This window comes from Phasianus colchicus, chromosome 3 (assembly GCF_987193195.1).
Source record: "Phasianus colchicus chromosome 3, bPhaCol1.hap1.1, whole genome shotgun sequence".
NCBI classification, from domain to species: Eukaryota; Metazoa; Chordata; class Aves; order Galliformes; family Phasianidae; genus Phasianus; species Phasianus colchicus.
Window position 1 is genome coordinate 45,717,934 of NC_143438.1, and position 22,987 is coordinate 45,740,920.

A 22,987-nucleotide genomic window follows, 5' to 3' on the forward strand; every position below is an offset into this window, starting at 1 on the left:
ATTCACTCAATTATTTAAAAAAATACATTTACAAACATAGAATGGTACATTTACTGGTACAATATAGTAAGATACAACAGAAAGACAAAAATGACTTAGTAAGCATCACTTAATCCCTTTAATTTTAGTTATTTGCAATAGTAGTTTGAGTCAAGTCGTTATCTGAGATTTTTCAAAGTTGTTCTGTTAACACTGGCAGTGGGCTAACAGCTTAATTAAAAATACATAAAAATGTATTTAGGAATGCCTGCACTTCCATTTGAAGATGGAATTCTCCTAGGCATGAAAAAAACCACAGTTGTTCCCACATTCTAGAACTTCAGCTAGATCAAAGTTTATGTACAGTAAAATATTGAAGTAGCATATGGTTTCTGTTAATTTGCAATTTGACCTTGTGTAGGGTTCAAACAATCATCTATGAAGTTTATGCACTCTTCTATGATTAATGGCAGATAAATCAATTAGCAAGGTTTGCATTCCAGCCCTAATCCAGTTAATACCAAGCTGAGCAGAACACAATTGTCTCTCCAGTCTCTGTAATTTAGGACATCTGAGACCCAGGGTTTGTGTTAAGTGCTCTCAAAATTCAACTCAGTTATGCAAACAGAGTTTGCCTCCAATTTACCTTTCATAATTCAGCTACCTGACATGGTTAGTTTCCTTTTTATTAGATGCAAAGTCAATTACTGTGATCAATAGACTTAAGTTTCTGAAGGTTCAGAGCTGCAGTAATGGATGCTCCTTAGAAGCTCTCACTGTTCTTGCTGAAAACTGAGGACAGTTTTTGACACAGAGCAGCGTATACCAACATTTTAAACAAATACCTACATCTGCATCTGTGTCATAAATATATGTCCTTCCCAAAGTACATTTCAGTCAGTGCTGGTTCTTCAAAAAGTTGATTTAGCATGGATTCACCATTCATAACATATCCTTTCTCTTTCCATTTTACCCAGACATTTTCTTCTGCAGTTTATCTTTTGTCTGTGTTAGGTTTCTTCTCTATTTCTTGCCATTTCTCAATACCACTACTTCCTACTCTGTTTTTTCTTATTTTTCTTCCACCCTATTCTTCAATATCTATAGGCACCTCTACCAGTTCCTTGATTACTCTTCTAATTCACCAATCTCCATTCTTTCAAATGACCATGAAAAGACATAAAGGTTTTCTGTGTGCACAAGTTGCTGTGTTGCCTGATTTGTATGTTACATCTAACCTGTATGTTCATCTCAGGTCCTGTCTATTAAGCAACATTCATGAAATTAAACATTTAAACAATTAATTAAATTAAACATTTAAACAATTAAAAAAAATAAAATATGTAGTCAATGGAGAAAAGCTGGTGGCTTTAAGACCTCCAGAAGATCTTTGTATCAGACTACCTAAGCCTGAGCTGGATTTAGAGCTCTGGAAATCCTCCACTGTGTCCCCCTCTCACCACTGACTGTGGTGAGCACCAACAAAGACCTGAGGCCAACTACTTTGTTAGATGCTGAAATTTAGACCCAGTTTTGGTGCCTCTGTTAGGCAAACTATTCTCTTTCTGCCTAGGAAGTTAGCACAGAACTATAAAACCAAAATTTGCAAGGAGAAAATTATTAAGTTTCAGGACTGAGGCATGGGTAAGTGTATCTACTCCTAATATGGACCATCCTTCTACCCAGCTGCAGATCCATGTACTTTTAGAATACCTGCAGATTACTGCCATAAAGGACAGTCCATGTATCATCTTCTTATAAAACAGGTATAAAAACAACATGCGTGTGTTACAGTTTATAGCTTGAGCTCCTATAAATCCTTCTGCCAGCATCACTTTTTCTGTCAGTCCCCCATGCTTTGTCTTATCAAAATATTAGACTAAGAAGCATGTCTTTCAAGACAGCTCCCAAACAAGTTTATTTTCTATAGGAAAATACACAAGCTGCTGTCTGACTGGAGAGTTAAGGGATTTTCTGTTATGAAGATTTATATTAAACCCACTGTTCTAACACATTCACTCATACTACTTTTCCCTACTAAAATGTATTTGATTTAATTACAGTTGAAGAATTTATCTACATCAACCATAATTACTTGAGAGCAAGTTCCTTGCTGTATGAGGGACTGCACAAGTAAATCATGTTGACAGTCACTGCTGTGAGGAAGAGAGCCTTTATGGTAAATGAGATACAATAAACAAACTTAGGTCAACCACTTAAAAAGGGTTAGAGGATGGCTTGTATGGCAGACTGAGCAGAGTTAAGGAGAAAAGCAGAATGAAGGTCTGACATTGGTCTAACTAATTGTAGGTGAGGGCACTTAAAATAGAAATAAAATTTGAGGAAATATTTAAAGAAGCAATAGCTTTATACACCTCTATAGGAATTTCCTCCCCACTTTCCAGATGCTTTTATGAGATAAGAGGGGAGGAACATTAATTAAGGCTGCCACTTGAAGATGTTATAATTTTATCACACCTCTGGTCTTTCAGGTCTCTCTCTCTCCATGGTCTTTCTCCTTAGAAGTTTTCTCACTCCTTTGTCAAACATCAGCTGCCTCTTGCTGTTGTTTATTGCTGCCTCATTCATTTTCCTCACCTGGGAAATCAGGAAGGATGGAACCTAAAGGGAGAAAACCAAAGCTGACAATAGGCAGTAGACTCCTCCCCCTCCTAAAACTGGTGTTTGGTTTTTATAAGGTTGCCCATTGAAATGCATCAGAAGCTCTGTTCCCAGAAAAATACATAGGATTAGCAGCTCTCTCTAACAATCCACCTTCAGAGAAACTAGTTATCTTTCATATCATATCAATTTTTTATCTCTATATCTGCCGTTGGAGGAACTTTATTAATTGGCTGTTTTTGTAATCCCCAAAGATTCTGGCATGCAGAAAAGAGTTGAGTGTGTAAACTTTCAGAAGACAGCAAATGGTATGTACTTTTGGCCCATGTTATTATGGACTAGACTTTAAGAAGTTCTTCTAAGTCTCGTTTCTTTCAAGTCTTACCTAGGCATCTAGATGAGATCTTACTCCTCCACATTTTCCTATAGAATCATTGAATTACTCAGGTTGGAAAAGACCTTAAAGATCATAAAGTCCAACCGAATATATACATATATTTATAAATATAAACATTGGTGTTGGTTAAGTACCTCTTGAGGGTAATTTATGATAAAGAGCATGTCTTAGGCAAAGTGAATCTTCCAGAGGCATCTGCCACTTTGTTTCATTCCAAGTATGTGAGACTTCAGCTAGTTTGTAAAGAACAGCTAAATTTCTTCTAGGAAGGCCAGTTCACTCTGATTTCTACACATGTAGATGTGTAGCAAAATCCTTTCCCACACTGGAGCCATAAAGAGGGAGCCAGCATTACAGTATTACTTACTGTCCACAGGATATCCTGGTACCGAATTAAAAGCCGCACAATGTGTGCAGTGGTGGCAGCTGCTTGCATTTCTTGTTGGTTTGCACGTTTCCCTTTGTAGATGAAGAGGTTTGGTGCAACAATCATAGAAACATTCCACAGATTCATTTTATTTTTTCCTTCATTAGCAACCACCTTCTTCAGGAACTGAAGGAAAGCCTGGAAAAATAGCAGTTATTATGCTCAGTCTCACAAAATATTTAACCTAATTGCAGCATTTTCAAACACATGACAAAGCTACCATGCTTGCACTTGGAGGTGAAATTCAGGAGATTTTACATTACAATTTGAATTACTGTGATATTTGCTGGCACAGCCACCCATCAACCACAGAGATATAGTTCATTAAAATACACTATAATAAATTCTGTACCACTTAGGGCATGATATCAAAACCAATGAAAGTCAAGTAGAGTGTCTGCAGTAAGGCTCGGAACTCTGTAATAGAGGAATAGCATTGTTGCAAGGAAATAGCTAACTCCTTCACAGATTTCAAAGTGTCATTTTTGAAGTATCTGGTCAAGGCTCTTAGGTTTCAATCATCAGGGTGATGGGCCTCTCCTCATACATACACCAGTGCCATACGTGATGTAATCTGAGGTATTTCTGCCAGCAATCCTCAGACTTTTGTTCTGGGATAATGAAATAAAGAAATGCTTAGTGGTTGATCTTTAATGTCACTTTTACCCACGCATGACAGAATAAAAGGAAATGTTTCACTTCTGGGCAATTTATTCAGAATTTTACATGACTGAGTAAATAGGATGGATTGCATCTGTGGTTAGAATTGGGGTCTGCCAATAAGTCCTTTTGAAACACCATTAAAACCATCATCTTTGTACCCCAATGTTTCAACTGAAACATTTTTACAAACTAAATAACTACAAAACAGAAAATATGCTGGAGAAATTTCTAAATTATCATTTGTTTTGCAGATGATATATAACTGTGATTATCATAGTTTGCAAGAAGAAACACTACTTCATTTCTATAATCATTTCTATTTTTGCTTAAAAGTCTAGTAATAATTAAAGCTAATCTCTTAGCATGTTTTATATATACTTCTCCATACCAGCATGAACTTTGGTATAAGAAATAATCCTCATTGTTCACAGTGGACTTAAAAGACCTTCAAGCACTTTAAACTGAGTTATTATTCATGTCCTATATGCATTCATTACTACTGATAAAGAAGGTACCTAGTTTCATAAATCTATATCCAAACTGGCCAATGAGAGATCTTCTAGAACTGGGGACCTCCAGAATCTTGATGAGCAGAAGACCTGAGGGAACATCTGTGGTTCCCAGGCTTCTGTTTCCACTTTTTTTTTTAAGTGGAAACAAATACAAAGATCCAACCAGAATCTCTTGGCGTCAGGACACAGCCTCCAAGTAGATCTGGGAGCTGCAAAGAACCCAAAATGCTTGTAGCCTCTGTGATTGTAAGTGTGACTGGTAAATGGATGTGGGTACTGTGAAGCAAAACAGCTGAGGCTGAGTCCCTGATATCCATGCTGTAGATATACACTTCAGGGAGTTTTCTTTGGACTAACTCCTCCAGTCTAGTTCAATGGACAGGAAGTCTATCAGCCCTTGGTGTGCCCTAGACGAGTTCCTGGGGGGCAGCTTCTCTTTCGGTTTCAGCCCAGAGAATTCCAGTTATACAAAAACCTCAGAAACTGAACTTCCTTCCTCCTAACTATCCAAGTAACACTTCTTTTGAAAGGCTTCAGAATAAATGGTACCTGGGAGCTAACACAAGGAATTAGATACTTTCAGTAACTGTTTCTAATGTCTTGTAAAGGAAATTCCAGCCAGGGAATAGGAACAGCTCTTCAAGGAAATTATAAGAAACACAGATGAGAGCTTTCACAGAGCAGCATCTGAACACCGACTGTTATGACAAAAAAGTGTCTCTCATTTAAAAGTCATAGACACCACAGATGGCAGGTGATAGCAAACAACAGACTCACCTTAGCTGTGTCCCTGTTGGCTTCAGGCAGAAGCATGATCAACAGATGCAAAGCTTGAAGCTGTAACTTGATCTTGGGGATTTCTAAGAACATGAATAATTAATATTTTTGAAATCTCAGTTACAATCACTTTGTTGTAAAAGCCTAGTTGGCCAGACATTCTAGATACACAACAGCCACTGGCCAGTTCAGACTAACATGTTTAGCTAGTAATTAGAAATGATTTCTTTCTAAAATGTAAAATCAGCACAGTGTTCTTTTTCTCTTCATCATCTTGGATCTTTGACAGACAGGGAGACAAAGACTATATAAAACTCTTTCTAAATAAAAAATAGCCAATATTTTTCAGTGTTAGCCAGTTTCTCTCTGACATCCTAGTCAAAATGTGTTGTACATGGATGAAACTCTTCCTCCTTTCAAGCGAAAATAGATATTTATTTTAAGAATTTTTTTCATACTTATATTTTTAATTGAATGCTTGTTACAAAATACTATCATATTTTCAAAAGTTGGTATATATTCATCCAGTGCAGTGGCCACTAGAGCTGGGGTGAAGAGGATGGAAAGGATACATACTAAATCTATCCTTCACTTCTATTCTAGGTGGATGAGTGAGGCTGTGGGAAAAATAAAGGTGTTGTGTTGATACTGTCAGAGGGAATACAGTAACTCTATTTTGCTCAGATACCTCCTGTTCAGTCTTCTCCACATTAGAAAATGCTCTTCACTGCATGCACTCTGGGACTCATAAGAAGCCTACTCAGGTATGTGAAGGTTGCAGCAAGGGATCATCACCTCTCTGTGACCTTTAAAACTACCTCAGTGGAGACAAAGAAAATTTGCTGCAATCTTATATAAAAGTTCAGAATTTTCTATATTAATTTGCCTAATATATTCAGTGATTGATACTCTCATTCTGTCCTTGCTCAAGTTAATTTACAATATAGTGAATAGGTATTGCAAGGTACTACTGCTTTCTTCCTGGAAGAGAAATGAACAAAAATGTGCCGTAAATGTCACAGGGTGCATTTTCAGGGTGTGTATGCAGAAAACAAAATGAGGTTGCCTGAGGCCATCTGTTATCACACTCATCTTGTATGAATATTCTGACCTCAGCATAAACTTCAAGAAGAGTAAAATAGAGGTAATAGTATATTAAACAAATGGAAGTGACTTGATCTTACCTTGCAGAAAATTTCATTTGCAAAATCTGTATTTTGTGTCAATTAGATTGCATATAAAAGACATTGCTCAATCACTGTTTGCTCACAGATTTCAAATCTCATGTTAAACAGTTGTGTCACTCACATAGTGCTATAGGTATCAATATCTGCAGATTTTTTTCTCTTTAAAAAGGAAACCTTGCAGACAAATTAAATGCTTAGGTGAGGCAGTGGGATTTTTGTCTTTCTACTTCAGTTTATATGAGCTCCTTTTTTTTTACCTACTTTCCACTAAGGTGATGAAAGCAGGGAGATATTCCACTGTGAATAGTGGACTTGGGAGTTCTCTTATAAACATTTTAAGCAGTCCTGCTGCATCGTTGTTTCGTACTTGATCCCAGTCAAATGTGTCTTCATAAAATTTTGTCTCAAGTTCTTGATGGAGATTCTGAAAGATAAAAGGAACATCTGATTCTCAGATATTGCTTCTGGCCTGGTAGTTTTATATCACTTCAGAAAATCTTTTACAAACCACAGACATATTTACACAACAGTTGAATTAAAATAGCTCTAAACCAGTTGTGATTTAGGTACAGCCATGTGGAGTTCAGAGATGGTTAACAAGTGAGACTCCTCGAAACACTTTGAAATGCAGGTTAAATTTTCTTTGCCATAGCTAGATTTCCACCAGTGACATATTTGAACTACTTTAAAGCAAGACAACTTTGTGCATTGTTTAGTGGGATTTTTAGCACAATATTTCTTTTTATTTAAAGCACTCCTCCAGAGGTTTTGGCCTTTAAATCACAAAGGATTTGCATGTTTGTCTTCACCGCCAGTGAAACTGCTAGACAACCTGTTGGCACTTCAGCCAAGGGGCTTTGGGTGAATGGTTTGAAATTCATGTTTTCTTGTCTTCAGAAAGATGCTTTGTCTTAGGGTAGCCACAATTAATTTTGATCACTATGTAGTGATCTCCTTCCTTTCAGAAAGCCTGCACTTGATACATGCCAAACAAAAACAAAAACAAAAACCAACCCTCAAAAACATAAGAGAAAGCTCAGATAGATAGATAAAATTGATTGCATTTTTTTTGGGTGCCCAGCTACTCCTATTGTCCATTTTGCTCTATAACAAAGCTCTGGAGAATTAATGTTTCACATGTGCATGAGTGGGAAATATTTGATAAGGTTCCTAGAAGAAGCAGAATTTGGCTTCTGATACAGATCACTGTTTGGAAAATGAAAGCTCCATAAAAAAATTGTTGGCTAAGAAAGAATGAAGTATTTTTTTCTAATGTAAAGCTAACCATGAATAATACAACTTTCACAATTATCACTGGCCAAACACTGCCTTATCCATAGGAAGTCTGTTAATGTTAATGTGAGACAATTTTTGACAAAATGTCTCTATTGCTGATATTCAGGTTTCAGGTCACGTTTTTGTCAAATGTACGTTACTACTATGCAAAAAAAAAAAAAAAAAAAAAAATCCAATTGGACAGAAAAGCTTTGAAAAATGAATTATCGTTACCATGCCTCACATGAATAGAAGGAAATTACACACCAAATATGATCAATGAAGTGAAATGGCTGGCAGAAACAGAAATAGAGGTTCATTCAGGATTTGGTACATAATGTTACAATCTCACTTTTGCTAGCACATTTTACAGGTTAAAATCTAAGCTATCTCAGCTTCCTCCATTCACATCCTTTGCACATGATCTACACAAACACCTTAATTAACTTTTCTTTTGGTAACTTACTGGGAAATGTGGAATAGAACTCTTTACCTCATCAAAATCACAGGACAGGAGAACTACTAAACATTTTTTCTTCTGAGGAAGAGGTAAAAGTTAAAAGCAAGATTTTTGAAACACAAACACGTATGTGTACATATATATCTACACGGGTACTTATGTATAGATATATTTATACACACACATATCTAAGTGCTTTTAAAAAAACTTTTTGGCCACTTTTTTACTATGGCTGATAGAACGGTAGATTATTGTTCACTGGAGCTTTCATTACAAATTAGATTAGAGACAGAGGAAAAATTGTATTTATTTCTTCTATCCTTTGTTTTATAGAAGAGTAACCTTAAATCACTTCCATATGCCTTCTCTTTCTCAAAACAAGACTGAAATAAAACTGGAATGCCCTCAAATCCTAATGTCATAATAACGTATGAAGGCTTTGAAGAATGAAATCTGGATATCTGGATCTAATTTGAAGAAAATTTTCTCTTGCTGGTTGGGTTGCTGGACAGACTTAAGTGAAGACAAAACTCAAATAATTTAAAATGTTTAGGTGGACATTCAATACCAGAAAGATATAGTTAAAATCATACGTCAGAGAGTCTCCTTCGGTAAAGGAGTGAATAAAAAGTGAACAAGACAAAAAACAATCTATGCAGAAAAATAAGAAAGTCATTAATTAAGTAGGGCAGAGCTCTACTGTGCAATCTCCCCAAAGATGTCAGAGAAATTTAATATTATGTGAAATAATACTTTAAGGTTTTTTTTGTGAAAAAAAAAAGGAATCCAAAAAATGCAGAGTGAATTAGGAGCTCTCTTCTTTTATAAATCTACAGTGTGAAAGGGAGTTGGGATGGTGCTGTCTTTGGTGCTTTCCACATGCTTCTTGATGATCTCTAGCCCACTGACTTTTAGTAATCTCTAATCTTATTAGTTGTGTTTTTACTACCATTTTGAGATTTTGAGCCTTCCTGCTATGTTCAGAAAGCAAGACTAGTTATCTTGAAGATGAGAAAGTGAAAATGGGAAGTTATCATTATAAATTCCTAGAATCATATTTAAAAAAAAAAAAAAAGCAAAACCATGCAAGAAAACACCATCAAGCCAAAGAAAAAAAGAAAATGGAAAAAAAGGTAGGTAGACACTACTTCTAAACACCTAAAAATAAAAAACAAATTAATTTCCTAACTTAATTTCCTATCTCTCCTCTGGCACAGGCTTCCAGCTCCTAGGATGTAGTCAGTAGAAACATTTCCAAGTGTTACTGTACTGCAATGGCAGAGCCAAAGTTATTGGGCACCAGATAGCCTGTGTTCATAGCCCGTAAATAGCCTGTGAAAATACAGCATTCTAGGCTGCCAAACAATGATCACAGGCCAAATTTCTCTCACTTGGAAGCTGAAATTTTAAGATCACAGAAGTCAAATGAGAAATAAAATGGCACAAAAAATTGTTAAAGTAACATAGAATAAGTTCTTTATCTTAAGTTAGCTCAGTTGGCAACTCTGTATTTCTGAAATAAATTAAGAAGGAGATTAGATCACAGCAATTTTGGATGACAGAGATAAACTGAAAAGATCACTCAGTGTTCAGCTCAATTCAGAATCACAACTGTGCTTTATATAGAACATTACCAAATGCAAAGCAATAGACCACATGCTCTGTGATTTATTGGTTCCCAGGAACCAATTTAACCTTTCGCTGATAGAGCTGGAAATGTTGATCTACACACATCACTATTTCTGTGCAGTGTGCATTTGTGTGTGCTCTGTTATTTGACATTGAAGCTGTGTTCCATGAGACAGGAAACTGGCACAGACATCTACCTTAACCCTGGAGGCAGATCCAGGCACTCGAAGAATTCCTTCAGTTTCTAAACCAGTTTCCTCAAGCTTGAGCAGCAACTGAAAAAGAGGCAAATCCAAGAAAATACTCAGAAGTATTTAAAAATGCCATTAACTATTTTTAATATAAGTCTACTTGAAACAAACCCGAAAAAAAAGACAACAAGCCTTTCAACATAATCTGCTAATGAAAACAAGCTTAGGAAAATAAGCCTTCAAAATTCAATCTCTGTATTCCTGACTCTGAAATCTGAGGTATAGAGAGTACTGAAAACTGATAACACAATAGACATCTCTGTCCTTGATGTGACACTTGACACTGCTATAGAACAAGTAACATATAAATGCATATGCTCTTTTATTAATACATTTATATACTATATATTAGGTTACACTGGGTAAAACTCAGTGGTGTTTTAAGGAAAACTTAATCTCTGAGAAATTCTTAAGTTTCTCCCTTGGAATGGATTATAGATAACGTCTTTCTGTGACCTAAGAACTCAAATTAGAAAGTGGTCGCAGGATATTTTTATTTTGAAATTTCTGTGAATATAGAAATATGCTTTGCACTCTAACTTGTTATTAAAAAATAATGTTTTGGTTGGACAAGATTTAGAATAAACAACAACCAAAAATAATATATTAGCATTTATTCACATAACTCTGGATTTTCAGTACCAGCTGTACTATCTTTCAGTTTTCAATACTGTTGACAGAGGAGCCAAGCACTGCAAAGTCATGTAAAAATTCAAGTTCTGTCAGTCTTTCCATGCCACTTCCTCTTTTCTCAGTATTAACAGCAACTATTTTTGGAGTTTCAAGTCCTTGTTACTGTATGTGTGCTTGTGTCTGTGTATACACCTCCAAGACATCTGCTGGATGTTACTGCTCTGTCAAAAGACCTATAGAAATTACATTGCCTCAAAGGAGAAAATACCACAATCGCATCCAATCTAGAAATAACAGTTAATGACATCTTCAGTTTAAATTCACATGAAATTAAAACTCTTGAGAGAACTCATTTCTGCTGCTTTTGCACACACACACACAATTTTGCATGCCTGTTTCATTTAATAAGAAAGAGAAACAGTAAGCCTGATATTTGCTTTCCAAGGTTTCCTTTATGGTACCATATAATTACAAAAATGGAAGGAGGTTCCCACTATAGATAAAACACACAAAAAAGCAGAAATCTGTAGAAAACACATGCAGAAATCTATAGAAAACACCCTGAAAACTGTAAAGCTTGCATCTTTTCTTATCTGATCTGTGTTCTGGGTACCAACGTGAATGATGGAAATGACTTAATGACTGAGCAAACTGTATTATACTCACTTTTTGGAAGATGAGAGGAACTTTTATACCAGGAACCTTCTTTTGATCATTCTCCAGCAGCACTGTGAGGGGGACTCCAAAAAGACCATTTTCTTAAAAATAACAACAACACATGAGAAAATGAGCAAACACAGCCTTATATGTGTCTTCTTATCAATGCTGAGCAGTGCCCAGGTGGCCACTATGCAGATGCCACAGTACAGTACCTCGTCTCCGCACCCTCTCCGCACGGTTCCTCTTCAGCTCCACACCCAGGGCATCATAGAAGGCTGTTAGCTCAATCAGGGAGAGGTAGCGGATCTTCTTCATGTCTTCAGGAGAGAGATCTCCAACCTCTGTCAGTCCAAATCGGCTTTTCCGAACAATGAATTTCTACAGTAGAGATGAATTGCATCTTAATTTGCACTAGAATTACGTGCAACTTTTTGTTTTGAAAGAGATGCCCATATTTCAGAAGTCAGTTAATACCAGAGCTGAACTGCAACTCCATATTTTAGCCTGATAGGTTGAAATAGCTTGCATCCATCTGAATTGTAATCAATCTTCTTGTTTATCACGTTCCCTTATAGTTCAGCTGGTATCACAGGGGCAGAGGTCTTAACTTCAGTGCCCTGCCTGTACTCCAGTCTTGAAGAACGAGCTACGTGCTAACTAAATTTCTGTCCAGTTTCAGCAGAATATAACATTGCTTTGCTTCCTCCTCTCTCACACTGTCTTTGAACTCTGCTGAGAGTGCTGATACATTTCATCATGGATATGGTTCTATATCCAGCGGTGATGGGGATGGATGAATACATTTATGCTCTGCATGTTTCTATTAATTTATGAGTTTTTTAAAGGTTCAGTTCAGGCTAAAGATCTGAAGAAAAACCCAGAAGTAAAACCACTTAGTTCTTATGCCATCATGCCTCTTTTCTGGTAGCTTTTAGTACTAAAAAAATTGTTTTGGCATAGAAATAGGATTCCCATCAGCTAAGAAATAATTCATTTGAATAGGCTTAAACTAAAAGATACTTAGTAATACTGGGGTACGTGAAGATGTCTACATATTTTAGAAAATGAATTGTCATGAACTAGAGCCAGAAGCATTGCATCATGCCATAAGCATTTGTACAAATGTCAGAAAGAAAAAGCACTCATGAGTTTTTGACTTGATTGCTAGAAATAGTAACAAAATACAATATAAAGCATGCATTTCAAAGCATTGAGGATCTGTGGTATTGTATGAGGGTTTTTGTTTTTTGTTTTTTGGTTTTTTTTTACTTTAGTTGTAATTCAAACAAGAAGTTATTAGTCAGAAATACAAATAAATAGCATTACAAATCATCTTCTTTCTTTAGGGGACTGAGTAGAAACCCAACTTTTAAGAGGGTTTTGCTCCTGGAGATTTCATTCCAGTCCCCTCATTTTTGAACAAAATTGGACTTAATGTATCTTTAGATGAAGCTAATCAAACATATTAAGAAAAAGGCAAGAAAAAAACATTCCATTAGATTTCAAAAGTAAGAGAAGACAAAGGACACATAATTCACATAGATTTAGGCTTTCTAAACTGCATTGCACATGGCTTTTCAGCTGGGGGAGAAAAAGTGCAGGGAATGGAATAATGTATTTGCAGGATTTCTGAGGCATTTTAGGTCAGAATACTCCCTCCCCAGGATGCAAGAATTCCATTGTTATTCTTATGCTGAGACTTAATAAAGCAACAAAATTTATGTGGAAGATGTAGAAGCGTAAGTATTTTTACTCCTTTTTAGCTCCATTGATGCAAAGCATTCCAAACTAGTCAAAGAATAGTAAATCATCTTGGGGAAAAAAAATTACACAGTACATGTTTTCCAAGGGGAAGGAAAATAAAACATAGGGAATAACAAAATCTGTTTGCAAATATGCCTGTCAAGAGGAAAAGATAAACTCTCCACAACCAATTACAAAAGGGAGCTGCAATAATTTTTCATATTGACTTCTAGTGTCATAATGATGTGATGCAGTACAGATCAAAGGTTTGGGACTCTGCCTCTTTGTTGTGTCTTCTGTCATATTTTTCCAGTGATATTTCATACAAATAATGGAGTCATACTATGCATCATAGAAAATTACAGTAGAAAATTAAATAACTACCATTTTGACTAAGGATCATGTCTGAAATGGTTTGACATGTTGTCTCTGTGTAGAAACTATACAGTGTACTTAGATGTGTATGAATTGCTTACTGAATTTTTGTTCTACGATATCTTTGACTATGTCACATTAATTATGGTTCTTTGTTCAGGAAATAACATGTAACCCAATGCAGAAAATGATGTTGAGCTTGATTTTTTGGAAGCTGCAGAAGACATGCTGATTTGTGACACAGAATAAGCAAGAGGCAATTTCATGCAAGGATATTTTACAGTCTGGGCAACTATGGGGAAAAAAAAAAACAAATACCATCAACCAAGAAAAATGCCAACACCAACAGATATGATTACTGACTTCATTTAGAAAGTCTCTGTCTCTGATGAGCTGGCATATTTCTTGTGTACTCTTCTAAGTAATCATAATGTTGTCCTACATGCAGAATAGTTCACCTCAAGCATAATACTGGCCTTTTAAAACTTAGCAATGATGCATCCACAAGTCCAAAATATTCAATGCAACACCTCTTACCTGTTAGTCACCAGTTTCTCTGCTATGTCTACTAGAAAGTTAGCATCAGAGTGGTTGCAGAGAACAGTTCTTGTGTGTATGTGTGTGTGTGTAGTGAAGGTGGGAGTCTTATATTTGCTATTACAAGGACCAAAGAGGAACTTAACTTTTGGTTTTTGAGAATTACCATGAATGTAGAGATAACCTTATTCTTCAATGGATGCCAAATTATTTCCAACACAAGAAAAAGAGACACACTAAAGCAAATGGATTTCACACTAGTTGCAGCCTCTTTGGTTTCCTATCTCTCCTTTCAACAAGGAAGTTTACTTCTGCATTTCTGTTTCTTCCTTGGTGGTGCCTGAGATGGATACACTGATAATTCTCAGAGAATTCAGTGCCTGTGTGGATAGCAACAATTAAGAACCTCAGGAAAACATGACGTTCAGGAGATGTTTCCAAATAATCTACAGCTATTTCACACATTTCACCAAAAAGGTGGTATCTCGAGCATGAATTCAAATCTCCAGGAAGCTCTAAGGACAGATGGAAATAAGAAATTATCTATTGAATTCAAGGGATAATTCCGGAAAATGGCATGCCTGCTTACGTAGGTCTTGTTGGATGATACAACATGGTAAACTTCATTTCATTCATGTGTTATCTCCTATAGTGGAATTGCACTGAATACTGATAGGAGGCAATCAGTACTGATACAGGACTAAGCCTTGCTTTTCCCCCCTTTATCTGTGAAGCAATTTTAAATCCATGTGTCAATAAAAGCAGATAATCAGTGGGGGAAAAAATAGGAGAGCTGATCAGTAATGAAAATGATTGCTAGTATTAGTGCCAGTAACTGGCCTTCATTTTTGATGTGCAGGTGATGCATTATTTGTGGATTCAGTTATCCATGTTCATCTGTGATGGGTACAACTGAAAATGAGGCCTGAATATCCTGTTTACCTTTGTGCCCATCTGGGTACGAGCTGTATGGCAGAATGGCTGGAGCTCTATATAAAGAACACAGAGCAAAGTACAGCTAATGTGTTTTAACACCCTCCAAGGTGCCAAGGATATAAAGCAGGAAATTAGCAGGCAAAAAATACAAAACAACAACAGCAACAACAACAAAAATGCAACAAAAACAATTGAGGAAATACATAGAAAACGAACTTACTGGCAAAACAGAGTCTTCCTTTTTGAACCTCTGGCTCTTTGTCCACTCTCGGGTTTTTGGAAGGACTGTAATGGATTCTGAGAAAGAGACCTCATAGGAGAGCTCTTCTGTTATAGACGAACTGCCTTTATCTAGTCCACAGTCTAGACAGCTATTAGCTGAAAATAAGGGAAACCACATATGAATTCTGAACGTATGCTTGCATTCAGGACAGAGACATTAAAAAATTGAACCATGATGACAGAAGTCTTAAGAAAATAATAAAGGAAGTGCTTCAAAGAGGAATTTCAGTGTAAAACACAGTATGTTCCTGTTTTGTCTGGAGGAAATAACCCCTTAGAAGTAAAATCCCTATTTTCATGTTAGATTATTTTACTTGTTGCTTTTCGTGAGAAAGATAGTCAAGTTGTAACTTCCTGTTTATCAGGAATTACCAAGTTTTTGTACCCTATCCCTTTCTATCTAGGCCAGCAAACTCTGCTGGCACTTGTGTAATGAACAATTAAATCCAAAAGTTCCTGACAGAAAAAAAAGCTGTCTACACAGATTTTCAGGTCACTGTTGATGTATTTACAATCAGTGACATTGTGCATATATTTTACATGGTCACTTACATACATGCACAAATTTCTTACAGTTGCTCTTTCAGGTGCGTAGCATCAAAGCAGGACCCACTGCACAATCTTCTTACTATTTGAAAAATACTATTTCTACTTACTGCTCTACTTTAAACTTCAATTGATTCTTGAAATTAGTAGATGCCAAAGGAAAATTTCTGAAATCAGTACAGACAAGTCCAGAAATATCCTATTGTCATGGAATCCAAAGTATGGTAACAGGCTTGAGTTCCAGTGTTGTCAACTTTTATGACTCATCTCTCACATTTCAGGGCAATTTAACATTTTTTTATTAACGTCCAACTCCTGGACTTGCACAATTGGTACAGTATAATGGTTTTCATTAAAAGAGAGATCAAATTTCAGCCCCCAGGACTGCAGAGAAGATTTTACTAATGTGACACAACTGCATTCAAAAGCTGTGGAAATCAGAAGTTGAACTCAAAAGCATTACACATTTTATAAACTTGTTCATGCCCCATGATTTTTGAATAATTGGATTTACAGATGAAGGTACTTAATCACCTTCTTAACACATTTTGTTGTGGAAAACTTTGGAAACTCTGGTATGAAAAAGTGAAGTACATTATTAGATGGCTTCTGATCTGTGGTCATAGATGTTACTCAATGGACAAGGGATTTTAAGAAGCATTTCCAGACCACAGACCCTCTCTCTCCTATAGCCCTGGGTGTTTTTTCCCCTGTCTGTTTTAATATAACTACTTGCAGGGCAGAGGTACCAGCAGAACAGTGAAATGATCAGGCTGTGCAATCAAGATAAATGTCTGTAGCACTATATAAAAAGGTGAATATCTAAGGAACTATTTTAGAAGCCCTGTATATATAAATATATATATATATACACACACACATAAAATTTAATATAATTATACTAGTAATAAATTAATACTTTTAATTATCCTTTAGTTAAGCCCTGAAAAATGATGATGGAAAGCACATCCAAAACAAAAGATGGACACTGCCTTGGAAGGCCACTGACAGCTAATTGAAAAAAACAAGTAAAACAGAGCTATCATGTCCACTAGTGCTGTCAATAACTGTTAGGGCAAAGTTTAAGGGATGTCCAAACTGACACTATCAGTAAAATAGAATAATAGGGGAGAGCCAGAAAAATGGTAATTTCTAACGTTACAATATCTGCAGTACTGGAGAAGAAATATGGAGAATACATGCATCTTATTATGATTCTTAGCAAGAAAATATACTGTTGACATATTTTGGGCAAATTCTGCACCATATTGTTTGAAGGTTACATTCACAATCCCAGCCTTGCAATGATCAGTACATTTTAGGTATTGACACGTCATAGGCAGCAGTCTGTGTCTTTACAACACCAGTCTTGAATGGAAAACTTTGGTTCCTACATGACAATAAGCCGAAAACGTTCTAAGAAAATATATGCGGCAAAACCCTAACATGAAGGAGGGGTCTAAGCTCAGAACCAGAAAAGGATCTCTCTGTCTATCATTTTTCTAGGAGGAAGTGAACACTGATTACACGTTGGCATACTCACAGCTAACTGATTTCCAAACTGGCTTCTGCCCAGGAAGCTGGATACCATTAGAAGGAACTGGTGACACTGGAACTGTCTCAAATGTGGGCTGATAGGCAAGGAAAAATGATCAGACTACAGTGAAAGTCAATGTCTGTGGACAGAAACTGCTACAGTTTAAGAAACAGTGAATCATTCTCAGCTTACACTCTGCCAAGTTTAAACAACCTGTTGTGATTTTTCATAACTGAGTACATTTTTCATAACTGAGCCTCAGAATTAATCTTCCCCAGGCTGCACAGATTTGAATCATGTTGAGGTCAGCGATATTGCAGCTCACTGTAGCTAATGAGTCCTGCCCTGCATAAGGACTGAAATTAGCTAAATAAATTGCTGTATGTAACTGTACTAAGTGAAAGATCCTTTTCAAATTGTAATCCATCCTGTTTTTAGTCACTTTGCTCACAAATATTCTTGTGGACACTGACACATGCTGAACATCCCAACCACCTGGCAGACACTGGACTGTTCTCCACCAATAGGTTATATGCTAACACCGTATCAGAGAACTGAAAATATTGTTTTGAAGGGAAAAAAAACATTAATTTCATCATTCTACTGCAGAAATCATTCTGCAGTATATGAAAATGGGGGAAGTATGTGCTGCATTGTGGAGAAAGGGCTCTGACATCCGAGGTGACATCCAGGCAGAATCACCTCTCCCTGTCTTCTTGGATTTGCCCTTGTGCTTGACAGGCGTGGGCCTGATAAAGACAAATCCAAGCATGTGTGTGTGTGTATATGGAGAGTAGCAGCCCACCTGCACTTTTTTGGTAAACAAAAGGCAATAATTTAAAAATGCTCTGAATGATATCAAGTGAAAACCACACTACAATGCTCCCAGCCAGCCTTAAATATATGTTTTTTGGCTCTCCTTTGTTTCCTAGTTAGGGATCCCTGCCTGAAACCTGCTGCATCCCAACCCTGAATCTTAAGGGGCAGCCCCTGAATTGCTGAACGCACAGCTAAGAGCCCCTAAGAGACTGGAGCAGCAGCTCTTAAATTGCTCTCTAAATTGCTACATCGGCTGTTTATCACAAAGCTGCAGTGCCTCATGGCAGTATTTATTGTCTTTTCCTGATTAAAAAAATGTCACATGTTTAAAAGGCAGGCAGCTTTTCCAATTGCAAACCTGAAATAAGAGTACAGTTGTTTTATTCAGTTTTATCCCCTAAGTTACTTGGGTAACAAAGTCAAACGTAACATGAATACAATCGCTCCTGAGAGAGTCCATTTAATGGGCTGCAAACTTGATAGCAAACAGGATTTGAGTCACACGGACTTCCTTTGCCAGTATACCATACAAACCACTGATTTTTTTTCATGGAGAACTGTATGATGCTGTCATCATAAAATCACATAACATGTCTACACATGTTTTCCAGACATAAAAAAGTAATGTAAATTTCAGGTGGGAATATGGAAATGGAGAGGTCTGTAAAACTTGCCTCTTATGATTTCAGAAAATCAAACATAAGCATAATTATTCATCTTCCAGATGGAGGAATGAATGGTAAACAAGCAACGGGCTCATCTACATTTGCTACTCAAAATGTCTGGCCTTACAATCAGAATCAGAATAAATTCACTGTGAGTCTGGCTTATTGAGGAAAAGTCTTGCTCCATTGATACACAAGTGAAATCAACAGTGAAGCTGCTGCTGCCAGCAGCTTCTGCTAAGCACAGCTGGATTGGAAAATGGAGCTGAGAGCACAGCTCTGCCTCTCACTCAGCAGTGCCTAAAGGCTGCTAGTGCTTGTGGCAGCTGGATAGCAAGAAAACATTTAAAAAAACAAACATATTCTTCCTCTAATTTCCCAGCCTTCACAGGGAGACTATATAAAGAAAAAAAATCTCTTTTTCCTTTTGTCATAGTTTTAGGGTTTTTGTTATCGGTATTCCACATCATAACATCACGTAATGCACTGGGAGTTAAAGAGTAGAAATTTCCAAATGCAACCAACTTGCATTTGGGTACTAGGGCAGGAGCTTTTTATTTATTATCTTGTTTTGAATCTTAGGTCAATAGGGACAAAATCTTTTTAACAAATGATTCATTTTTTTACAAATGATTTTTTTTTTTTTTTTGGTTCTGTATTGCAAAAAAGATTTAAAAACTTTGGAATCTTATGTCTTAATGAATGCCAAAGGCTGAAGGTCAAATTGTGTCCTTACCCAAATTAGGACAGCGTTATTCATTTGGCTGGAGGTCCAGTCAGTGCAAGACTTCATATATCCTCATTTCTTACTGAAAGTGATTCAATAGAAAGTTCTCAATTCCTGATACTAAAAATGAGCCCAGTGTTTACTAGCATAACATACACAGGAATTTCCAATGGGGAGTGGAAACCAGAAGAGCAAGAAAAAGATGGAGATGAGATAGTCATTTCTTTAGTAGTTCACCTCCTTGTAGAAGACATAAAAATAATTTGTTGGAGCACCAAAGCAACACAGTTCCACTGCCAGCCCTACAGCTAAGGAAAATAAAAGCAAAAGAGGTAGCCCTATAGCTCTAATCAGGATACAAATTGCCAGTGCTTTAGTTAAATTCATATTTCCAAGTGGTGCCATCACAACTGCCTTTTCATGCAGATAGTTCTGGGTTAGTTAGCAATTCTTTCTTAATTAGGACATTATTTTCTCATGTATTGCTCAAGTAAAATTTTCAGAAAACTCTTGAGGAGTTTTAGTAGACCCCAACATATAGGGTTAGAGCTACGAACAAGCATGATACTTCATCTCCTTCCTCCAATAATAAATCAATGTTTTTCCATGAATTTATATTCTGCTGCTGATTTCTTCAAGCTTTGGGCACTAGCAGTGCTGACGGCTTCTGATGGAAGCAGCAGGGAATCAACAGTAAGGAAAATCAGGCCACTGTGATTAATAAACCATCCAATTTGAATCCTTGCAGCATGGCTGCCAGTGGAGCCTATTGATACCAGCCTTCCTGAAGTAGAGCACCTTATCTGGAATAAGGTGCTTCCCCAAAGTTCTTTCAGAGGGACAAAGCATCACAAGCGATTGATTTTGCCTTCAGCATTCACTACACCTTCCTACTAGAAGAAAAAGTAGGAAAATGTAGCTTCATTTCCTTTCACTTCAGTCCCTTTGGACTGTTCAGGTAACGCTCCTGCCCTAATACCCTTTACTTAGTGTTGATCCACACAGGAGCTGGCTGCCAGACAGTAACAGGAAAAAAAAGCCACACCAGTAAGCAAAGATTTTTCAGAACACACAAAAGAAAACAAAGCAAATCTTTCTCTGCTCTGGGATGTCAACTATTTATACAGCGTCAACAGTCTTGTAAATCTCATCTCAGGTGACCCTAGTGAGCTAATCACCTCTCATCATTAGGCACTGAAAAGAGTAATCCATCTTGTGTGCCATCCCTCTGAGCTCCTGTAACTCCCAGGTTGTTGGGAAGAAGGTGTAAATCTATCCTCCAAAAGGGGCAGATTATAGAGTTACCTGAAGCAATTACAGCTGTTTGGCTATTTGCAACGTATTTATTTATGCCCCACCTGCTCTCATTTCCTATCAAAAAAAATAATAATAATAAAAAAAAAAAACCAAACAACAAAACTGGATGAGAGAGCAAAGAACTTCCTGCATTGTCTTTATACCAGTATCTCTTCAGCAGCCATGCTGAAAAGACTTGCTCCTCACTGTCCCCTGCTGCTCTTGTTTTTTTTTTTTTTGGAGCTTTTTTTAAAATCCAGATCACTTTCCCAAACCAATTCATCACAAAGATTCTCTGACAGCTGCAGTGCCATGCTCAAAGACTCAGCTGAGCGTGAGGACCCGCTTTAGCTGCTATTGCCTCACACAGAGCTGTTCAGGATACTGAAACCTCAGCTAACACCCCCTAAAACGCTGGTCTGCTGCATTCTGCAAATGCACTCACACATCCTTCCATCCCAGAAGAGCTGATAATTAGGATGGGTTTTCTAAAGCCCATAAAAAGCAGAAGAGATAGGAGCAATGGTTAATGGGAATATTTAAAGGGAACCTTGCAGACTTTTAGAAATACAATCTGCTTTGTAGTCTCTTGGAGGGTGGCGATGGTGTTTGCTGCAGCTGTGTTTGTATATCTTTGTTCAACACTTAGGCAAGTACCCTGTAGAACTGCATATTTTTGTGGGAAGAAGTAAAGGTCTTAATTACTTTTTTCAGTCTTTTTTTTTTCTTTCAGGTTCTCACAATGCAAAACAAATGAGAGAGCTGAATTTTGGAGGATGTAAAACAATGAATTAAAAGACAATGAATGGGAAGTTTCTTATTCCTTTAACAAGTGAAAAATAGCAGAGAAAAGTTAACAGGTCAAAAAAAGATCAATACTGTGCCCATCTGAGTTACAACCATTGTTTGCCTGATTTAAATTTGTTAGAAAACTTAAGCTTTGATAGCATTATTAAAAATTATAAGTGCTTTAATGCATATAGATACTTGAAGCAGAAGAAGTATGCTAATCTAATAAGAAATGCCATCAGCTTTTTAATGTTCATGCAAACATGCTAAGCATTTCTCATGCAAGAAAGTTTGCCCACAGGAAACTACTGGGTGCTTATGGAAATATTTGTGGGATTTGTCTATCACATAGAGGTGAGGCTGTAAAGAGCCCAGGTACTTTTAAGTGGAGACAAACAAATTAATCCACTAGACATTATATTTTTTGTTATCTTAAAATAATTATGCAGCTACAATTTTATTTCTTCCTTCTCCCCTCCCCCCCCTCCCCTTTTTTAAAATTCATTCAGGATACCAGTTCTTGAGGAAAGGTAGGACAAATAGAAAAGCATAAAACAATTTCATATAAGAAGTTTCCTAGATTTTTGTAATAATAAAAAGTTTAATTTTAAAGGTGAATTTGTGAGCTTATTGGTGGTCCCCTAATAAGGTATCATGAGTCAGTCATCCAAAATCAAATGTTGCTTTGGGCTGAATATGCATGGCTGACTGCATTTACCTAAGTCAAACAGTGAAGGGATCAGAATTGGTGCTCTTAGAGCTATCCTCAGGGAAAAATGGATGAATCCACCAGGGGCAATGCTTGTTTCTGACGCTGTGAAATAAATGAATAGTTAATAGATTTTTGTTGGCTATGTAAGTGAAATGTAACTGCCAGCATACCAGTTGCAATTGTGCTGGCAGGTGTTTAATTGCTTATGCATATTTGAACCCCAGTTGCTTCATTAGAGAAGCTTTACTTCACTGCTGGGACTGTTGAGAAAATAGCAAGCGTCCCCAGAAGTTAGAAAAAATTTGAACAACTGCCAAGAGTAACTCATCAAGTTCCAAAAAATAAGGGAGTAAATGTTAGTCTTGGAAGGAGGTTTCAGGAGAAGGGCTGGCAACAGATACAACATTGTGCAGCAGGTTAGCTGCAAAATTGTCTGCCATCTATTTTATTTGGTTTCTTCCTTTCCTCTCAAAATGTAGCAAATACAGCACTAAAAGCCTGGACTTAGTGTTAGGAACTTGTATTGGCTGGCTGTGTACCATCAGCAAAAA

The 22,987-nt window shown here is 36.8% G+C and overlaps 1 protein-coding gene across 2 annotated transcripts in view; it reads right to left on the reverse strand.

The window, feature by feature from the left end:
- Positions 1-22,987, reverse strand: part of ARHGAP28 (Rho GTPase activating protein 28) — a 74,112-nt gene that overhangs the window by 7,406 nt on the left and 43,719 nt on the right. For both annotated transcript variants that reach the window (XM_090137393.1, XM_031588935.2), the window contains exons 5-13: positions 17,435-17,522; positions 15,284-15,441; positions 11,685-11,850; positions 11,479-11,570; positions 10,126-10,203; positions 6,826-6,988; positions 5,378-5,460; positions 3,366-3,563; positions 2,458-2,601 (exon numbers count right to left, since the gene is read on the reverse strand). In XM_090137393.1, the coding sequence (XP_089993519.1) occupies positions 2,458-2,601; positions 3,366-3,563; positions 5,378-5,460; positions 6,826-6,988; positions 10,126-10,203; positions 11,479-11,570; positions 11,685-11,850; positions 15,284-15,441; positions 17,435-17,522 (1,170 nt within the window). The remainder of the gene's footprint in view (positions 1-2,457; positions 2,602-3,365; positions 3,564-5,377; positions 5,461-6,825; positions 6,989-10,125; positions 10,204-11,478; positions 11,571-11,684; positions 11,851-15,283; positions 15,442-17,434; positions 17,523-22,987) is intronic.